This window comes from Suricata suricatta, chromosome 10 (genome assembly GCF_006229205.1).
Source record: "Suricata suricatta isolate VVHF042 chromosome 10, meerkat_22Aug2017_6uvM2_HiC, whole genome shotgun sequence".
Taxonomy (NCBI): Eukaryota; Metazoa; Chordata; class Mammalia; order Carnivora; family Herpestidae; genus Suricata; species Suricata suricatta.
The window spans coordinates 23,334,464-23,351,095 of NC_043709.1; the positions used below are offsets into that span (position 1 = coordinate 23,334,464).

Below are 16,632 nucleotides of genomic sequence, written 5' to 3' on the forward strand. Positions count from 1 at the left end.
AAAGGTAGGAATTACCTATTCCCTGTCCTTTCTAGGTCAATGACCTTGCTTCCTGCCTCAGTGGAAAAAAATTGAAGCAATACAAAGGGGTTTTCTACAAATCCCTACCAGGGATTCATGTTGGTCTAGAACATTCTTCCCTCAGATATCCCCATGTCTTGCTTCCTCAGCTCCTTAAGGTTATTGCTTAACTGTTAATTTCTCAGGAGGCCTTCCGTGATCACCCTATTTAAACTGGTGATCATAGTCTCCCCATTTCTCTTTTCTCCACTGCATTCATCATCTACTGATGTGTTTTGTTTATTGATTGTCTCCTGCCACTAGAATGCAAGTTCCATGAGGGCAGGGATTTTTGTCGATTTTGTCTACTGTTAACAAGCCAGACCTATAATAGTGCCTACTATATGATATGTGTTTAATAAATATTTGTTAATGAATGAATGACAAATTTCCAAAGCTAAATGGCTGGGATTAACTTTATTAATAATCACTTATATGGATCTTAATCTCAGTTGATTCTCCTAACATCTTACAAATTAGTAGGGATAGATATTATTCACACTTTAAAAGGAGGAAAAGTAAACTTGAGGACATCAACTTGTTTTAAGCCCTTAGAAGACACGAGACACAACCACTGTTCAAGTCTAGTGCCTCTTCCAGATAGTTTGCCAGAGGCATCAAATTTTGGGTAACTGGCAATGACCCAGATTTGAGGGCTGCTAATTTGTACAAAAACCTTTGAGAATAGAGCATAAATAAGGCTAAGAAAAATTAATGAGAGACAAAGCCTGGGGTCCTTGGGAGCCCAGAAAGGTCCTGATGGAATTCTATGGCCATAGAGACATCTTTCAACCTACTACAAAGTAGATGGAAATGTCTAGAAATCCTAGAGGTTCTGGTCAGATCGGGTACATGGCCACATTGAGAGAACCACTTGTCCCCCCAGGAAATTCATTCTTCTTGCCTACCACACATTTAAGAAAATCTAACACTTAGGTGACAGATGCTCTTATTAACTCCCTAGCTTACCAATTTCACCCTCTTGTCCACTTTGTCCTTTGCCCACTATTTTGTTCCCTCAGTTCCCCACACCTTTACCCATGCACAGTCCTGCCTGATCCAGACAAAGCATGCCCCAACTCCTCCAACCCCCATGCTTACACACAGCACCCTAAAGATTATAAAGTTCCTACTCTGTGTTTTTCTTACAAGAATTCATGAGCTTGGCTTTTATCTTTTTCTCCTTAGAGACTGAAAGGGGAAGAACTTATTTCCAGGAAAGAAGTTAAGAAAGCAAAGGAAAAGGTGGAAGCTGTAGGCTCTTATTTATTATTATTTGGAGGCAGTTACTTCCTCTAGGCCTTACTTTTCAATCTCTGTTAAAATCAGGATGATAGTATTTACCTCTGAGTAATACTGTTTTAACCTGTGTCAAGTGTCCAGCACGGTGCCTGACAGAAGTAAGCATTCAACAGAGCACTCTGTTAGTCATACATTTGTTAAAGCTATATTTTCACTGAACAGATACAGTGAACAAAACAAACACATGCCCTGCTCTCATGAAGCTTTCATAATAATTCGGGAATTTCTAGAACAAAAATTCACAAATGCATGCTGGTATCCGAGGACAATCAGAAGTACAGGAGGAATAGGAGATGTCTGCAATCTTTAAAATGCAAGGCCTCGATAAAATCATCCTGCCACTTTGATCAAATATCTGCTTATAAATCATTCCTCCTTTTCCCCCCTAAACATTTCACTTTGTTTTGTTTTGTTTTTCCTTTTTTCAAGTCCTAGAAAACCTTTTCTCTTGTAGTCTAAGGTTCTGCTGGTGTTCCTGTGCTATCGATACGCAATGACTAGGGAAAGCAATAAAGACACATCATTAGCTTCGGAAGCCTGTTCTTACTTCTCCATGTCAAGTGGGAGTTCTTCTCTGAAGACTTCCATGAATAATTCAAGAAGCTGTTTCAAAGGCACTAATAACCTCAACAATTTGAAATAGATTAGAAGAAAAAGAAGGAGAAGGAAAGGAGGAGAAGGTGAAAGAGGGGAGTTGGTAAGAAGAAGGAGGAGAAAAGGAAGAAGAGGAGAGGAAGAGGATAGAGAAAAAAAAAAGAATTGCTGTGTCTCTTATTGTACTGATGTACTCATTAAATAACAAGCCCCGGTGACTCCTGAGAGATGGGTCCACCAGGGAAGAATCCCAGGAGTGATACAAGATCGGGCTGCTTTCTACACGTATGATCTTATCAATAGAAATGCCCAGAGGCAGTAATAAAACACACTTGCCAAAGGGCTGAAAGTTCCAACATACCTGAAGACTGAAGAATCCTATCAGAGATAACTTAAATACCAATAAGGTGAAAACTCAAGAAACAGATCCTAGACTGAATGCAAAAACAGCTACAATAAAAAATATATTCGCAGAGTCATCTCCCCTGTGAAGCTTAACAAGCAGGCAAGTTACTCATCCATACAAAAAATAATCTATAAAGTGAGGTTTTTCTCACTTCTTCACATCCTACAGAGACTATACCAAATTACATATGCATTATTAAATAGTTAGAGGGAGAATAGAATGCTGTTAAATAATGAGAACACCAAATGTCTGTAGGCACTGGAGCATTACAGTATCTGTTCTGAAGAATTAAATGTATCAAGCATTACCACCCAATGCTGTTATGCCAGAAGAAAATCTATGATATTCTAAAGCAGCAATCTGGTATGGAAACCATCAAGAGTATACTGGGTCTTGAAAAAGTATTGCAAACATGTCATGAGGACCCATCATGTTAATAAACGTGTTAAAATGATCTGAGTTCAGTACATTGAAAAAAATCACCATCCTAAAAATTTGCCAAATAAGCCCAAAAGTATGCTCCTAGTCACAAAGGTCCTAGAGTCTTATAAAGAGCTATAAATCTGATGCTAAGATTTTAATGATAATGGGTCAATGTAAAACTTATGATTAGTATGCAGGATCTCTAAAAAGTACTATACTACCACAATGTCAGGATAAAGTATCTGTCTCCCCATGACCACTGATATATAGCAAATTTTTTTTTGAGTGGTATCAGTTTAGAGACTGAAAAGAATGAACAAAAAAATGTCCATTCTTGAATTTTGCTAGGCATGTTTTTCTTAGCCCTTAGGTACTAGTCATCATTTTTTATAATAAGCATTTTTGACTACTCTAAAAGGAGACAATTGGTGAACAGGCCAGGTAGTTTAGTGCTTATGGGCTAGGCAATCAGACAGACTAAGGTTTGAATCATGGTTCACTACTTATTAGTAACATTTAACTTTCTCTTTAAACATAATAATATCTACCTCTTAACATTACAAAAATTTTTAAAGCTAATGGTTATAATGTGCTAAGTATAGTGCCTGGCTTAATTCATAATTACTGCCATTACAATATATTTTAGATTATATTCCTGCTGTAGTCATTGCTCAAATGGACTATACCTCCACCACCATTGAGAACTAACTCAAATAGTCATGGTAGCCTGATTTTACCTTCCTTCCTTTCTGTTCCACCACCCACCATCTTGCCTTTCCAAATGTTAAGTTTAAAAACAAGTAGGCGAAGTGCTTTTCTGACATATTGCAACCATCATCAATAAGACCTACTGGCCACACAGGTCTAGAATTTTGCTAGGCATGTTTTTCTTAGCCCTTAGGTACTAGTCATCATTTTTGATAATAAACATTTTTGACACCTTTTCTCACATTTGTTGTCCATTCTTTTCAGGATGGAAGGGATAATATAAATCACATTCTGAGTTATGGATCCCAAGTTGAGGAATCTCCAGAGGTTTGACAGGTATGAATAAGAAAAGAACATATACCCAAGACGAATCACAACCTCATTAGAACTCCATTGTTTAATGAGTATGAGAGGATAATTTGACTTATCATTAGTGGTAAAACTCACAAGTTCATGGTTACCGACTCACTCAACTGGAATCTCCACACTGCTCTGAAGCCTTCTGTCTTCCTTCTATTTCCTTCAGGGTTCAGGCCATTTTTTCACATTCCTCCTGAAATCTCCTATCCTAGCAACCTTGGCTATGCTCTCAAACCCTTGCTTTATTAAGAAAATCTTCAGTACCCAATGAGAACACCTTTAACTTCTGGCCTTACCACCCATAAACATTCCTGTATTTGGGTGCATTTCTTCTTCCACTCTGGCCATCCTCTCTGTATGGCTCTTCTAGAGGATAAATTAGCATTATCCTTCCTGTTTCAGAAACAATCATAGAAGCCTGTGTCAAGATGGAAATTATATCAACCTATGATGAGTAATAAAATGGACTTTCCCTTATGTGAAAGCAATAAGATTTGAGAATGGTTTATTTCTACTGAATAGCATAGCCCATTTTGAATGATTCAGCTTCCAAAGTGAAGTAATCTTCAGGTCTATACTCCACATAACTCTCCCTGAGTGGCCTCATACAAGCCCCTGATTTCAACCACCACAAATATATTGATGATGAAAATATAAGTCTGCTCAGTGCCTGACTGTCTATCTAAGCATATACTAGATAGTTCCACTCAGTTATCATCCTGGCACCTCAAACTCAGTAATTTCAAAGTTACTTTCTCTCACCTGCTCCTCCCTTCACTTTTCCTTCAGTGTGAAGACATCACACTATCTAGCCACACAAGCCAGAAACCAAGGCATCTTGGACTTCTCTCTTCTACATCTAACCAGTATAGAAACAGTCCTGTAGACTTCTTCCGCCTTTATCTCTGCCTACTCCTCTCTTCTCACCACCTAAGTCCAAGACTCCATCACGCCTTTGATTCCCAAGTTAAGAGTGGTCACTCCTCTGCTTCCACGGAATATGCTTTCAATTCATTCCCCATGGTGCTGACTGAGGTTCTTTCAAAAGTGTAAATATGATCATTTATTTCCTTCTGTAAGTCCTTTTAACTAGCCCCACTCAGCTCTCCAGATAAATCCGAATCTCTTTATTCTACCTTCTAAGACCCTCCTGTCAACCTTTCTAACCTCAGCCTTTGCCTTTTCCTTTTTTACGTTAGCTCCACTAAATTACATGCACAGCATGCTGTTTACTGCTACTGCTGCAGTGAAAGCAGCAGAGGTAGGCATAATGTGACAGGTCTTATCATCTTATACTATTATCTCTGGCTTATTTATCAGTCTCTTTCAACGGGTTGAAAATTCCAGTATAATAAATCTGTAGTTTCACTAAATCTTTAGTCTCTTTGTAATCTCAGGACCTAGTACAGCACTTACCACACAGTAGACACTCAGTAAATGTTTGCTAAATGACTGAACGTCCACCTAACTTATGTACTAAATGAATGAATGATTATATACATACATACATAAAATCAATAGATAAATAAATGAAAGAATCCTAACATGTCAAAGGGAAGATGTGCATTCCTTTCCTACAATAATAACAGAAACACATGAAAAGTGCAATTATGAGAAGGCATTATCTCCATTTTCATCTTTTTCTATTGCCTCTCCTACAGGCTGCACTGCCAAAATAGTCCAAGAGGGTTTCTCAGCTAAAAGCAAAGGAGCCATGATGTCCTCTCATCTGCTCCTGCGCTCTAGAGAAAAGACCTACAACTCGATGGTGATAGAGCCAACAGAACAATCTATATTGATTATGGGAATTATTATGGAAGTCAAGACACAGCTTGAAAGAAAATAGTAAAAGGTCAATTTGAAAAGTTCCCAAGTGAGAGAAAAACAGGGGAAATGTGCAAAACAGTTTTTTTCCATGCTTATTTTTCAAATAATTTTTCTTTCTCCTTTTCTTTCCCTTTAACTTAAAGATTAAGATAATCAAAACATGTGTTTTAATTCCCCTTACATGACATTTATAGCAACAGAAGATGGTAAATATCAAATGGGTTTTCAGTCCAATAAACTTGTGAAAGAAAATTGGCAAACATTTCAGTTATGGAAGATGTGACATGCAGAACTCAACAGCAAACTTTCTATTAAAAAAAAGCTTCAAGCTAAAGTGGTTCCAACCTGAATAGATATGGTTTTTAAGGAAATCTGTGCAATTTCCTGGATCTTTCTCTTCACTTGTTGGACGATCAATCTTGAGCTGCTTCCCAATGAAATTTCGGCAGGTTATCTTAAAAAAAGGAAAACAATTATTACCTAGGTATCTATAGCTAAAAATTTAGCTTAAGATATTTATCTTATTTTTCAGTTGTCAAAAAAAAATAAGTATAAAAGGATGCTACAAATAAAAATTGGCAGAGTAGCATGTGATCATGAGAACTTTCAGGGGGAAAAAAGCTGCTACATAACCATTTTATATTTCTTTTGTACAGCACAGCTGGAAGAGCTTTAGGCAAATTATGCAGAGAAATTAGAATATGATTTCATGTTATTCTATAAATCCACAAGTCTAAATGTACCTTCCATTATGCAAGTTAAAACATATCTAAAATATAGGCTGCTTTTCCAACGCCTGGTTTTTTCACCCTACTCATAATTAATGCAATTTAAACTTCCCTGGTGAAGTTTTTCAGAACTAACTTCCTCTGTACTATTTTAAAACTTTATTTTCAAACAGATACTTAAGTCCTAAAATTGTAAAATATCTGAAGTCAGAAAAACTTTATAGACAAAAAGAAATTCTTTTAAAAGGCCTAAGAACCTCATCTTTCTGTTTCTCCATCCCTGCTCCCTGAACTAACCTATTTCTCAAAATACAGAACTCCTTGAATCTCCATCTGATATAGATGCTGCTTCTTTATTGTCCCTTGTAGGTGTGTGTACAATGAGACATAAACAGTCTAACAAAATGCAAATTCCTTCCCATGGCCTAGTAACGCCCTATTGACCTAGTCTTTCCCCCTCCCAGCTTCATTAAATAAATCATTACTGAGAACCTATTATGTGTGTCAGTCACTACTCTAAGTTCAAGGATAATACAGTGAACCAAGTAAACCAAAGTTCCTATTTTATGGGACTTATTCTAGAGGAATTAGAAATATAAGAAACAAAGTAGAGAAGTACATTATAGAGTCTATTAAAGCATTATAAATGCTGTAGACAGAAATAGAACAAACAGCTATATAAATTTATATCAGATAAATTTATCTCATACAGAATATCTCATAAATTTCTTTATCTCATATAAAAGTGACATTCAGCAAGGACTGGAGAAAGGTGAGTAAAAATCAGTGTGGATATTTGGGGAAGGAACATTCCAAGCAGGGGAACAGCAAATGCAAGGATATCAGAACAGGAGCGTCTTAAAGAACAGAGCAGCTGAATCCTGCAGGGAAAAAATAAGAGATGAGCCCACTGGAAAGCTCAGGGGTGGGGGATGTGTGGGACATTAAGGATAAGGATGTTCACTTCATCTCTGAATCAGATGGGAAGCTGATAGGGTGTAACGAGGAGGAATAACATGATCTGACTTAGGGGTTTAAAAGGTCATTCCCCCTGCCGCATTGAGAATAGACCAGGCCAGAGGCAGAGGTTCAGGGAAGTCGGAAGTAAGAATACTGCTTAGGAAGTCATTGCATGAACCCTAGCAAATATAACAGTGGCTACTCTATCAGAGGAAGAGTGATGGAGGCAGTGAGAAGTGGTCCGGTTCTGAATACATTTTGAAGGTATTTGATAATTTGATAGTATCAAATCGGATAACCAATTTGAAGTGTGGTATGAAAGCAAGAGAGGAGTCCAGGATATCTTTAAGGTGTTTTGCCTGAGCAACAAGGAGGAAAATGTTGTCATCAACTGAAGTGTGGAACACTTGTCAGAAAAGGTTTGTTTGAGGTAGACTAAATTCCAGAAGTTTATTAAACTTGTAAAAGATGATACGGATTATGTAGTATGATGGTTTTTTGATGGGTCCACTTGGTTAGGCTGAACTACAAGGACGAAAGGGAGGAAAGTGTCCATTTTGTAGCAAACACACACTTCATCCTAGCTATTCCGACACTAACGTAGCTGCCACTATGAAGGGATTTTGCTGATACTAATTAAAGTTCCTAATAAATTTGTTTTAAGCTAAAGAGATCATCTTTGGTGGGGCCTGACCTAAGCAGGTGAGTCCTTGATGTGCTGGAGGTCCCCAGACTCCAAACTCTAAATAGCATGCACGTCTACAACTGCTTTCTCCTCGCTGCGTCATCACTCACTAATTGCCTAAGGATAAGAGCTCCTGCTATACCTGCACGTTTCCTTCCTCCGCATGACCCTGGCTGTCTACCTTACCATTTTGGACTTGCCTGGCCAGCCCCCACATCACATAAATTAATTCCTTATAATAAATCTTGATAGATGACAGATAGAAAAATAGACAGACAGACAGATAGATAATAGATCTTACTAGTTCTGCTCTCTGATTGAACCCTGACAAATATAGGCAATTCCAGGTCAAGACAGAACTCAGGAGAAAGGTCTAGCTTGGCGCTGTAATTTCAGGAGCCATTATTGTAAAGATGGTACTTAGAGCCACAGACTGAATTAGCTCCCCAAGGGAGAGTATGTGGAGAATATGAGACACTGGGGAGAAGAGGAAGAAAAAAGCCCCCCTCCTTTTACCCTCTCCCCATCTGTTCCATTCCAGTCGTCCAGTCCTTCTTGCTGTGCATCAGGGCTTTTGCCCAGGTCCTTCCTCCCTTAGGCTGGAAGTCTCTTTCTTTTGTATGACTGGCTATTTCTCATCAAATGTTTCCATCTCCAAGAGGCCTTCCAGATCACCCTTGCTGAAGGTTCCAATTCCCTCCCACCTCTCTCATTGACTGATTTTATTCTCTTCCCAAAATTCATAATGATCATAAGTCTTTTTTACATATCTGTTTACATGTTTATTATCTGGCCCTACCTCTGCCCCTCCAAAATTAAACTCCATAAATCAAGAACTTAGACCGTATCCTCATTGCATGGAATATGCAGGGGACAACTATATGCAAGGGCCAGAAGGAACCTTGGTGAGAAGAAAATGGAGTCTCCACGGCGTGACCGCAACACCACAAGCACACAGACTGGTGTGTGAGGCCGGGCCTAGATTGCAGCCCTCATGTATAGCAGGGGCCCTTGGGCAGGACATAGTCTGTAAAACTGTATGCGATGGCTCTGGTATTAGATAGTCGATACAAGATTATTAAATTAATAAATGAAAGCATTTACTTCCTTTCCTCCACCTAACTCAAGGCTGCACCATGACTTTCATGGGCCTTAGACACTTTTGCCTGCATGAGTCCACACCTCCACAAAAATATCAAAAATTGTATTCTTTGATGATGTTGGCATAAATACAAGTATATTGATAGTAAAAACTGAAACATTTTCTCTGACCTAAAAGTTACTTTTGTCTTCATATCAAAAAAAGTTAAAACATTTAGTGGGCCTCGAAAAGTACTGTGGCTCTAGACAATGTCTTCTCTGTGCCTAACAAATACTTCAGCTCTGACCTGAATATAAGGTTTCTGTGGACAAGGACTGAGTTTTTGTTTACCCTGTATCTGGACAATACTGACACATAGCAGGTTTTTGATAATATTTGTTGCTATGAATGATAAATGCCTCAGTGAAAATAATATTTATCTGATCCCTACATCTTCATATTTAATATGTACACTCATTAGAAGTCACAACTGCATAATAACAGAGCCAAACTCACCTTCTCTTCATATTCAGCCTCATATCTAGCACAAGGTTGTTGGGTAACATCTGGGCCATTGAACTTGGCTATTCTTAGAAGAAGCTGGCGCTGTGCATATACCAGGAGTGGTGTCACTTGCTCTGTGTATCTCTCACTAGACAAGGGTAGAAATATATTTGAAAAGCAGATATTCATTAAAACACATTTTTAGAGCTAAACCTTGTCACTTTCAATTGCCCTAATAGTGATACTTACTGTGAAACTGCATTGAACTGGATGGCAAGTGATACTAGAGTCTCCCATTTTTCCACTTGATATAAAACCTCCAGAGACTTTAACACAAAGTCATGGATCCATTTCAAATCAACCACATTTACATCATCCAGAGGATGCTCAAAATTAAGGCTAGAACCACCATTATCATTTTTAATATTTCCATAGCAGCTTGGAACACTGAACTCCCCTTTTTCTTCAATAACCTGCAAGTAGCACATGGAAAAAAATTGTGTATTTTCAGATTTTATTACACATTTTTTTCTAGAAACCAAAGGTGATAAAATTATAACATAGTATGGGAAGAGCCCAAATATCCATTGATGGATGAATGGATAAAGAAGAGGTGGTATATATATATACAACGAAGTATTACTTGGCAATCAAAAAGAATTAAATCTCACTATTTGCAACTACATGGATGGAACTAGAGGGTATCGTGCTAAATGAAATTAGAGAAAGACAAATATCATATGACATCACTCACATGAGGACTTTAAGATATAAAACATCATCATAAGGGAAGGGAAGCAAAAATAACATAAAAACGGAGGGGACAAAAACATAAGAGACTCTTAAATATGGAGAAAAAATAGAGGGTTACTGGAGGAGTTGTGGGAGGGGGGATGGGCTAAATGTGTAAGGGGTATTAAGGAATCTACTCCTGAAATCATTGTTGCACTATATGCTAACTAACTAGGATGTAAATTTGTAAATTAAAAAAATAAATTAAATAAAAATTAAAAATATAGATATAAATATCATGCAAAAGAACTAAAGACAGAAAAATCTAAATGCTTTTACTAGGCAAATCCAAGCTTGAATATTCCTATTCACCAGAACTTTCTATGATAATGGAAATGTGCTATGTATGTGTTGTTTGATATAGTAGCCACCAAGCATGTGTGGATATTGGAGTTATTGAAAAATGACTATTGCAACTGGATTTTTAATTTCACTTAATCTTAATTAATTTAAGTTTAAATTTAAATAGCCATGTACAGTCTAGTCATTATGATATCAGAGAGCAAAGACTCAGGTCTATACTTCCCAGTACACAGTGACTATCTCTGTAAGTAAGGATATTATACTAATAAGATAAAGTTTTGAGGAAGAATGTGTTTGAGCATTACAAATAATTAAGTTTCCATAATACATTGGTTACACTCATCAGTTTGCAGCATAGTATGTCCAATTCCCCAATGCAAAGGTCAAACCAATGGAGAAGGAAACCTAGAAAACCCTGTTTTTGCCTAAGTTAAAGAGATACTATGTAACTAATATATTAATTTCCCATGAGTCCTTGGTGCATTTGTGTATAGCCCTAGAAATAATTGAGACAAAACTCCTTAGATACACCTATAAGCCATGTTGTAGCCCAACAAATGGTTGGGTAACACAAGGTCAATCCCTCTTAAGCTGGTGTTACCATTAAGGGAAATCCATGCATAGGGGAGGGAAGATATCCACAAAAGTAGAGAACAAATATCTCTAACAGGATTCATGGTCCTTGAAGTTGGAAGAGACCTAGGGAGTCATCTGGCTTTGCAATGCAATACGTATACCTCAAGCCAGGCTGTGTCAGTGTGAATAATAGGTGTGTCACATGCAACCTATGTGAATTTGCCTCCTTAGCACAGTCCCTGCACATGGACATACTCAATTAAAGGTAGTTTCCATTTTATTGATGCTATGAGCTCCATCCCTCTAATCCACGGATTCTACAGTAAAACTTCCAGCAGCAAAGAGCTGCACAAAGGGTTATCTCCATTTCCTTGACCTCAGGGTTCCAAGTGGAGGCACTCTTGGCTTTTACTCAATCCTCTTGGTGTGTGGAAGAAATCAAGCCTCTCCCACTCAACTCTTCCCAGGCGGCTGCTCTACCAGAGCCTCTAGGATGACACGTGCTTTATTCAGATATGGGTAAATTTCCTGGGCCAGACTGAAATAAATCTCCCCAGGCCATCCCTGAAGAAGAGGGCTATCTGCTATCAGTTAGTCATGCCTAGACCTACATATTAAGTCCACTTCTGGGATGAAGGATAAGGGAGACCTCTCTGGTTACCATATCTTCCAATATAGCTTTCGTCAACTACAAAGCTGACATTGTACCTCCAATTGTCAAGAAAAAGAGAAAAAAGTTATTATCTATTTACTTCCTAATTTTGGTAACATTACCTAACAACACTGAGAAATAAATAGGAATGGCATTTTGGGGTCAAAACAGCATATGTAAAGTGGAGTTTCTGGCATGGTAAAGACCAGTCTTTAAATTCTGAAGATTCAGTATGGGCCGTGTATAATTTCCAAACACTTTTTCTTAAAGAAAGTTTCTAACACTTTTTAACCACAATAATATAATCCCACCTAACAAAAGAGATTAGCAAAAAATCCTCCAAAATGTTACTGAATAATTACTGTTCACATTTTCTTCACATCTTACAAATTTTTTGAGTGCATTAGTTTGAAATGGGATCATAATAAGGTCCAAACATTGCAATCATTTATGTCTTTCAAGGCTTTTTTAATCTATAGGTTCCACCACCTCTTTTTTTAAATTTTTTTTAATGTTTTTATTTATTTTTGAGAGAGAGAGAGAGAAAGACACAGCATGAGCAGGGGAGGGTCATAGAGAGAGGGAGACACAGAATCTGAAGCAGGCTCCAGGCTCTGAGCTAGTTGTCAGCACAGAGCCTGACGCGGGGCTTGAACCCAAAAACCGTGAGATCGTGACCTGAGCTGAAGCTGGACACTCAACCGACTGAGTCACCCAGGCATCCCCCACCACCTCTTTTTATACTTCAATTTTTTGATGAAGAAACCAGGTTGTTTGTCCTGTAGAGTTCCCATAGTCTGGATTTTACTGATGTATCCCCACGGTTTCATTATAAATGTTTCTCTGTCCCTTGGATTTTTTGTAAATTGTTGGTTAGATTTAAATTCTTGTTCTGATTTTTAAATTTTTTTCCAGCAAGTCCACTTCACAGGTACACTTCATCCTCTCATGAATTCATAAAGAATTGCAAAATCCGTATACGTGAATTTCAACATTCTTTCTTTATTTCTTACCTCAGACTTCTAGAAAGAAAAATTTCTCTTCATCAACTACCAATTATTTGGTTATCCTCGGGTATGGTTCATATAGGAAAGGTAATCAGCCTTTTTTGATTCACCAAGGAGCCTTGTTTCTTTTAGTGGTAAACGGTTTTTAAAGAATACATCTGGGTGCTGAGATTTGTCACTTCTTTTTGGGTCTTTTGAATGGCTTTGACACGTTTGTAAAATACTAACAATATGTGAGAGTCTATTTTTTAAATTCTCTATTCATTTCATTGATATGTTTCTCTCTTTATGCCAGTATCTTTATACCTATGTTTCTCTATTTATTCCCAATTACTATAGCATTGATAAGCCTTGAAGTTGGGTGATGAGTTCTCCAAATTTGTTCTTGTTATTTATTTCTTTGTTTATTCATTTATTTTGAGAGGGGGGGGGAGTGAGGGAGGGAGAGAGAGAGAGAGAGAGAGAGAGAGAGAGAGAGAGAATCCTCAGCAGGCTCCACACTGTCAACACAGAGCCCAACCTGGAGCTCAAACTCATGAACCATCAGATCATGACCCAAGCAGAAACCAGGAGTAGGATGTTAAACTGGGTCACCCAGCCACCTCTAAATTTTGTTCTTTTTAAAGATTCTCTTGGCCATTCACTTTTCTTTGCATTTGCTTATAAGTTTTAAAATGAACTGTCAATTTGCACCCCCAAAATATGTATATTGGGATTTTCATTGGAATTTCACTGAATCAATAGACCCAATTGGAAATAAATGATATCCTAGCAGAGTTAAGTATTTTGGTTCATGACCATGATATATCTCTTTATCTATTTAGGTCTTCTTTTATTTTTTCTGCAATGTTTTATAATTTTCAATGTAAAAATCTTACACAGATTTCATTAGATATATTCCCAGATACTTGATCTTTTGAATAGTATTTTTAAATTTTATTTCCTAGTTGCTTTCCATTAGTACAAAGAAATAAAATATATTTTTGTTACACTGACTTTATGGTCTGTTATTTTGTTTCTTAGTTCTAGTAGTTGCCTTTTAGAGGCCTTAAGAGTTAGAATTTTCTATATAACAATTCATAGTCCTCCTTTCTAATCTGTGTGTCTTTTGTTTCATTGTCTGCCTTATTGCATTTGTCAGGATATCTGGCATGATACTGAACAAAAGTGGTATGAGCAGATGTCCTCACTTTTTCTCAGTCTTAGAGAGAAACACACAATAATTTCACCATTAAGTATGATGGTAACAGTAAATACTAATTTTTATCAGATATTCCTGGTTTGCTGAGAGTAACATCAGTGACATTGCTTTTGTTTTGCTTCCAACTGTATTAGTCTCTTGTTATTCTTTCGATAATCTCTTCCAGAGTTAACTACTTATGTTTTGAGGTGATAAAATGTATAATGATCCACTTCACATTTGGTGCTCTCTGAATATGGTCTTTTCCTTTACTTCAATTTAGAATTAAGACTTATAATTCTTGGGTTGTTGTTGTTTTTTTTTTTTATACATCAGTCCCAGGAGTAGTTTTCCCTGTAGAAATTATATGAAGATAGTCTTATGCTTTCTATTAGTGGTCTACAGCCAGGCTCTGTCTTCTCTAAGAACACTACAAGACACTTAGCTTAAATACAAATTAAATAAGAGGTATTCTCTCAAACAAGTTCAAATGCATTTTATTTTTAGGCTACCCACATGATACAGGTTTTTTTCCTTTAAGAAAAATGACCCCCCTCCAAATAAATCATCAATGAAGAAATCAAGATGACATCATCCAACTGTTTAAGTCCTGGTGTTGTGTGGATGCATGAAAAGCAGTAGCCAGTTATGATGATGGGTGAGAGATTCAAAGGAATTGCCATTTTGTTAACACTTTTTCATTTCTAAACTATCCTTAAAGAAAATCATATATGAGGTCACATCATCCTCACAGTAGTCCAGCAGAGCAACCTTGCCATCTGGATTCATGTTTTCACCACTAAGGAACCAGCAGTTTTTGAAATTAGCAAAGACGTGCTTCATTTGTCAGCAGCCTCTGTTATAAAAGGTTTTACACTTTCTGGTCTCTGTTCTTCAAGTTTCCCTTAGACCGATTTCCTATTATCTACGATGTATTTTTTGTAAGTTTCATTTGTAAAGCTTCTTTTCTGTTAAGCAATGGTTCCTGACAATATCAATCTCAATGATTACTGTGCTTTCAGTACCTTCATCTTGGAGGCCTTCAGCAGAATACATTTCCATCAATGATACCTTCCATCCTACTGACCATCTCCCCCTTCACCTCCAGGCACAGCCCATTCACAACTTCCTGAATTCTGTAGATGTCAGAGAATATTTCATCATGGCTAATGAGGTCCGGGTACATAATCATGATGGTGGGCAGAGAAAGAGGACAGCAGCCCTGGCTTAGCAGGAACCCAGAGCTCAGAACAAGAGCAGTGCAGATGGAGAAGCACTCAAGGTCGGGGTGGGGGGCTGGTAGAAAAATAATGAATTTTGTAAATGCTTTTCCCGTATTCATTCCTTTTTTTTCTTAATAGTTTATTACCAAGTTGGTTTCCATATAACACCCAGTGCTCTTCCCCACAAGTGCCCCTCTCCATGACCATCACCCCCTTCCCCTTCCCCCCTCCCACTTCAGCCATCAGTTTGTTCTCAGCATTCAAAAGTCTCTCTTCCTGTATCCATTTCAATGGCCATATAATTTGTCTCCTTTATCCTACTAATATGGTGAATGACCTTGACTGATCTTTAAATGTTAACTTTACATTTCTGGGATAAACTCACTTGATCATCATTTGTGTAACTGTACATATTATATACCTTATTTGCATATTTTATATTTTGCTGGGATTAATATGATAATATTTCATAATGGATTTTTGTGTCTATGTTCATGAGTGATGTGGTTCATACTTTTCTTTTTGATATATCTGTCAGGGTTAGGCTGGTTTTGCTGCTAAAAAAAACTTGGTATATGATTTATTATTTTGTCCTTATATGTTTGCTAGAATTCTGCAGCAAAATATTCTGTGCCTGGAGTTTTCTTTATCTCAAAGTTCCTAATTATAACGGTTTCCTTAATATATTTAGGGCCATTCATTTTTTCTATTGCTTCTTGTGTCAGATTTAAGTTGTGCTTTCCAATAAACATGTTCATTTCATCTAATCAAATTTTGTGATTTGATATGTTATCATCTGTTTGAAATATTTTTACATTTCTCTTGTGTTTTTTTCTTTGACCCATGGATTATGTAGAACTGTGTCATTTAATTTCCAGATACTTAGGAGAGTTTTCTTCCTAATTTTCATTAATCTATTCATAAGGTAATGGTCAGAGAACATACTCATTAAAGATTTTAGTCTTTAAAATTTTTTAAAAATAGTTTATTGTCAAATTGGTTTCCATATAACACCCAGTGCTCTTCCCCATAAGTGCCCTCCTCCATTACCACCACCTCTTTGCCCCTCCCCCCTCCCCTTCAACCCTCGGTTCGTTTTCAGTATTCAGTAGTCTCTCAAGTTTTATGTCCCTCTCTCCCCAACTCTCTTTCCCTCTTCCCCTCTCCCTGGTCCTCCCTGGTTCTCCTGTTAGACTTGTGAGTGCAAACATATGGTATCTGTCCTTCTCCACCTGAGTTATTTCACTTAGCATGACACCCT

The 16,632-nt window shown here is 37.4% G+C and overlaps 1 protein-coding gene and 1 pseudogene across 2 annotated transcripts in view; both read right to left on the reverse strand.

The window, feature by feature from the left end:
- Positions 1–16,632, reverse strand: part of CFAP54 (cilia and flagella associated protein 54) — a 279,565-nt gene that overhangs the window by 123,251 nt on the left and 139,682 nt on the right. For both annotated transcript variants that reach the window (XM_029955764.1, XM_029955763.1), the window contains exons 37-39: positions 9,888–10,111; positions 9,651–9,786; positions 6,026–6,134 (exon numbers count right to left, since the gene is read on the reverse strand). In XM_029955764.1, coding sequence (XP_029811624.1) covers positions 6,026–6,134; positions 9,651–9,786; positions 9,888–10,111 — 469 coding nt within the window. The remainder of the gene's footprint in view (positions 1–6,025; positions 6,135–9,650; positions 9,787–9,887; positions 10,112–16,632) is intronic.
- LOC115305496 lies at positions 14,706–15,340 on the reverse strand (annotated as a pseudogene).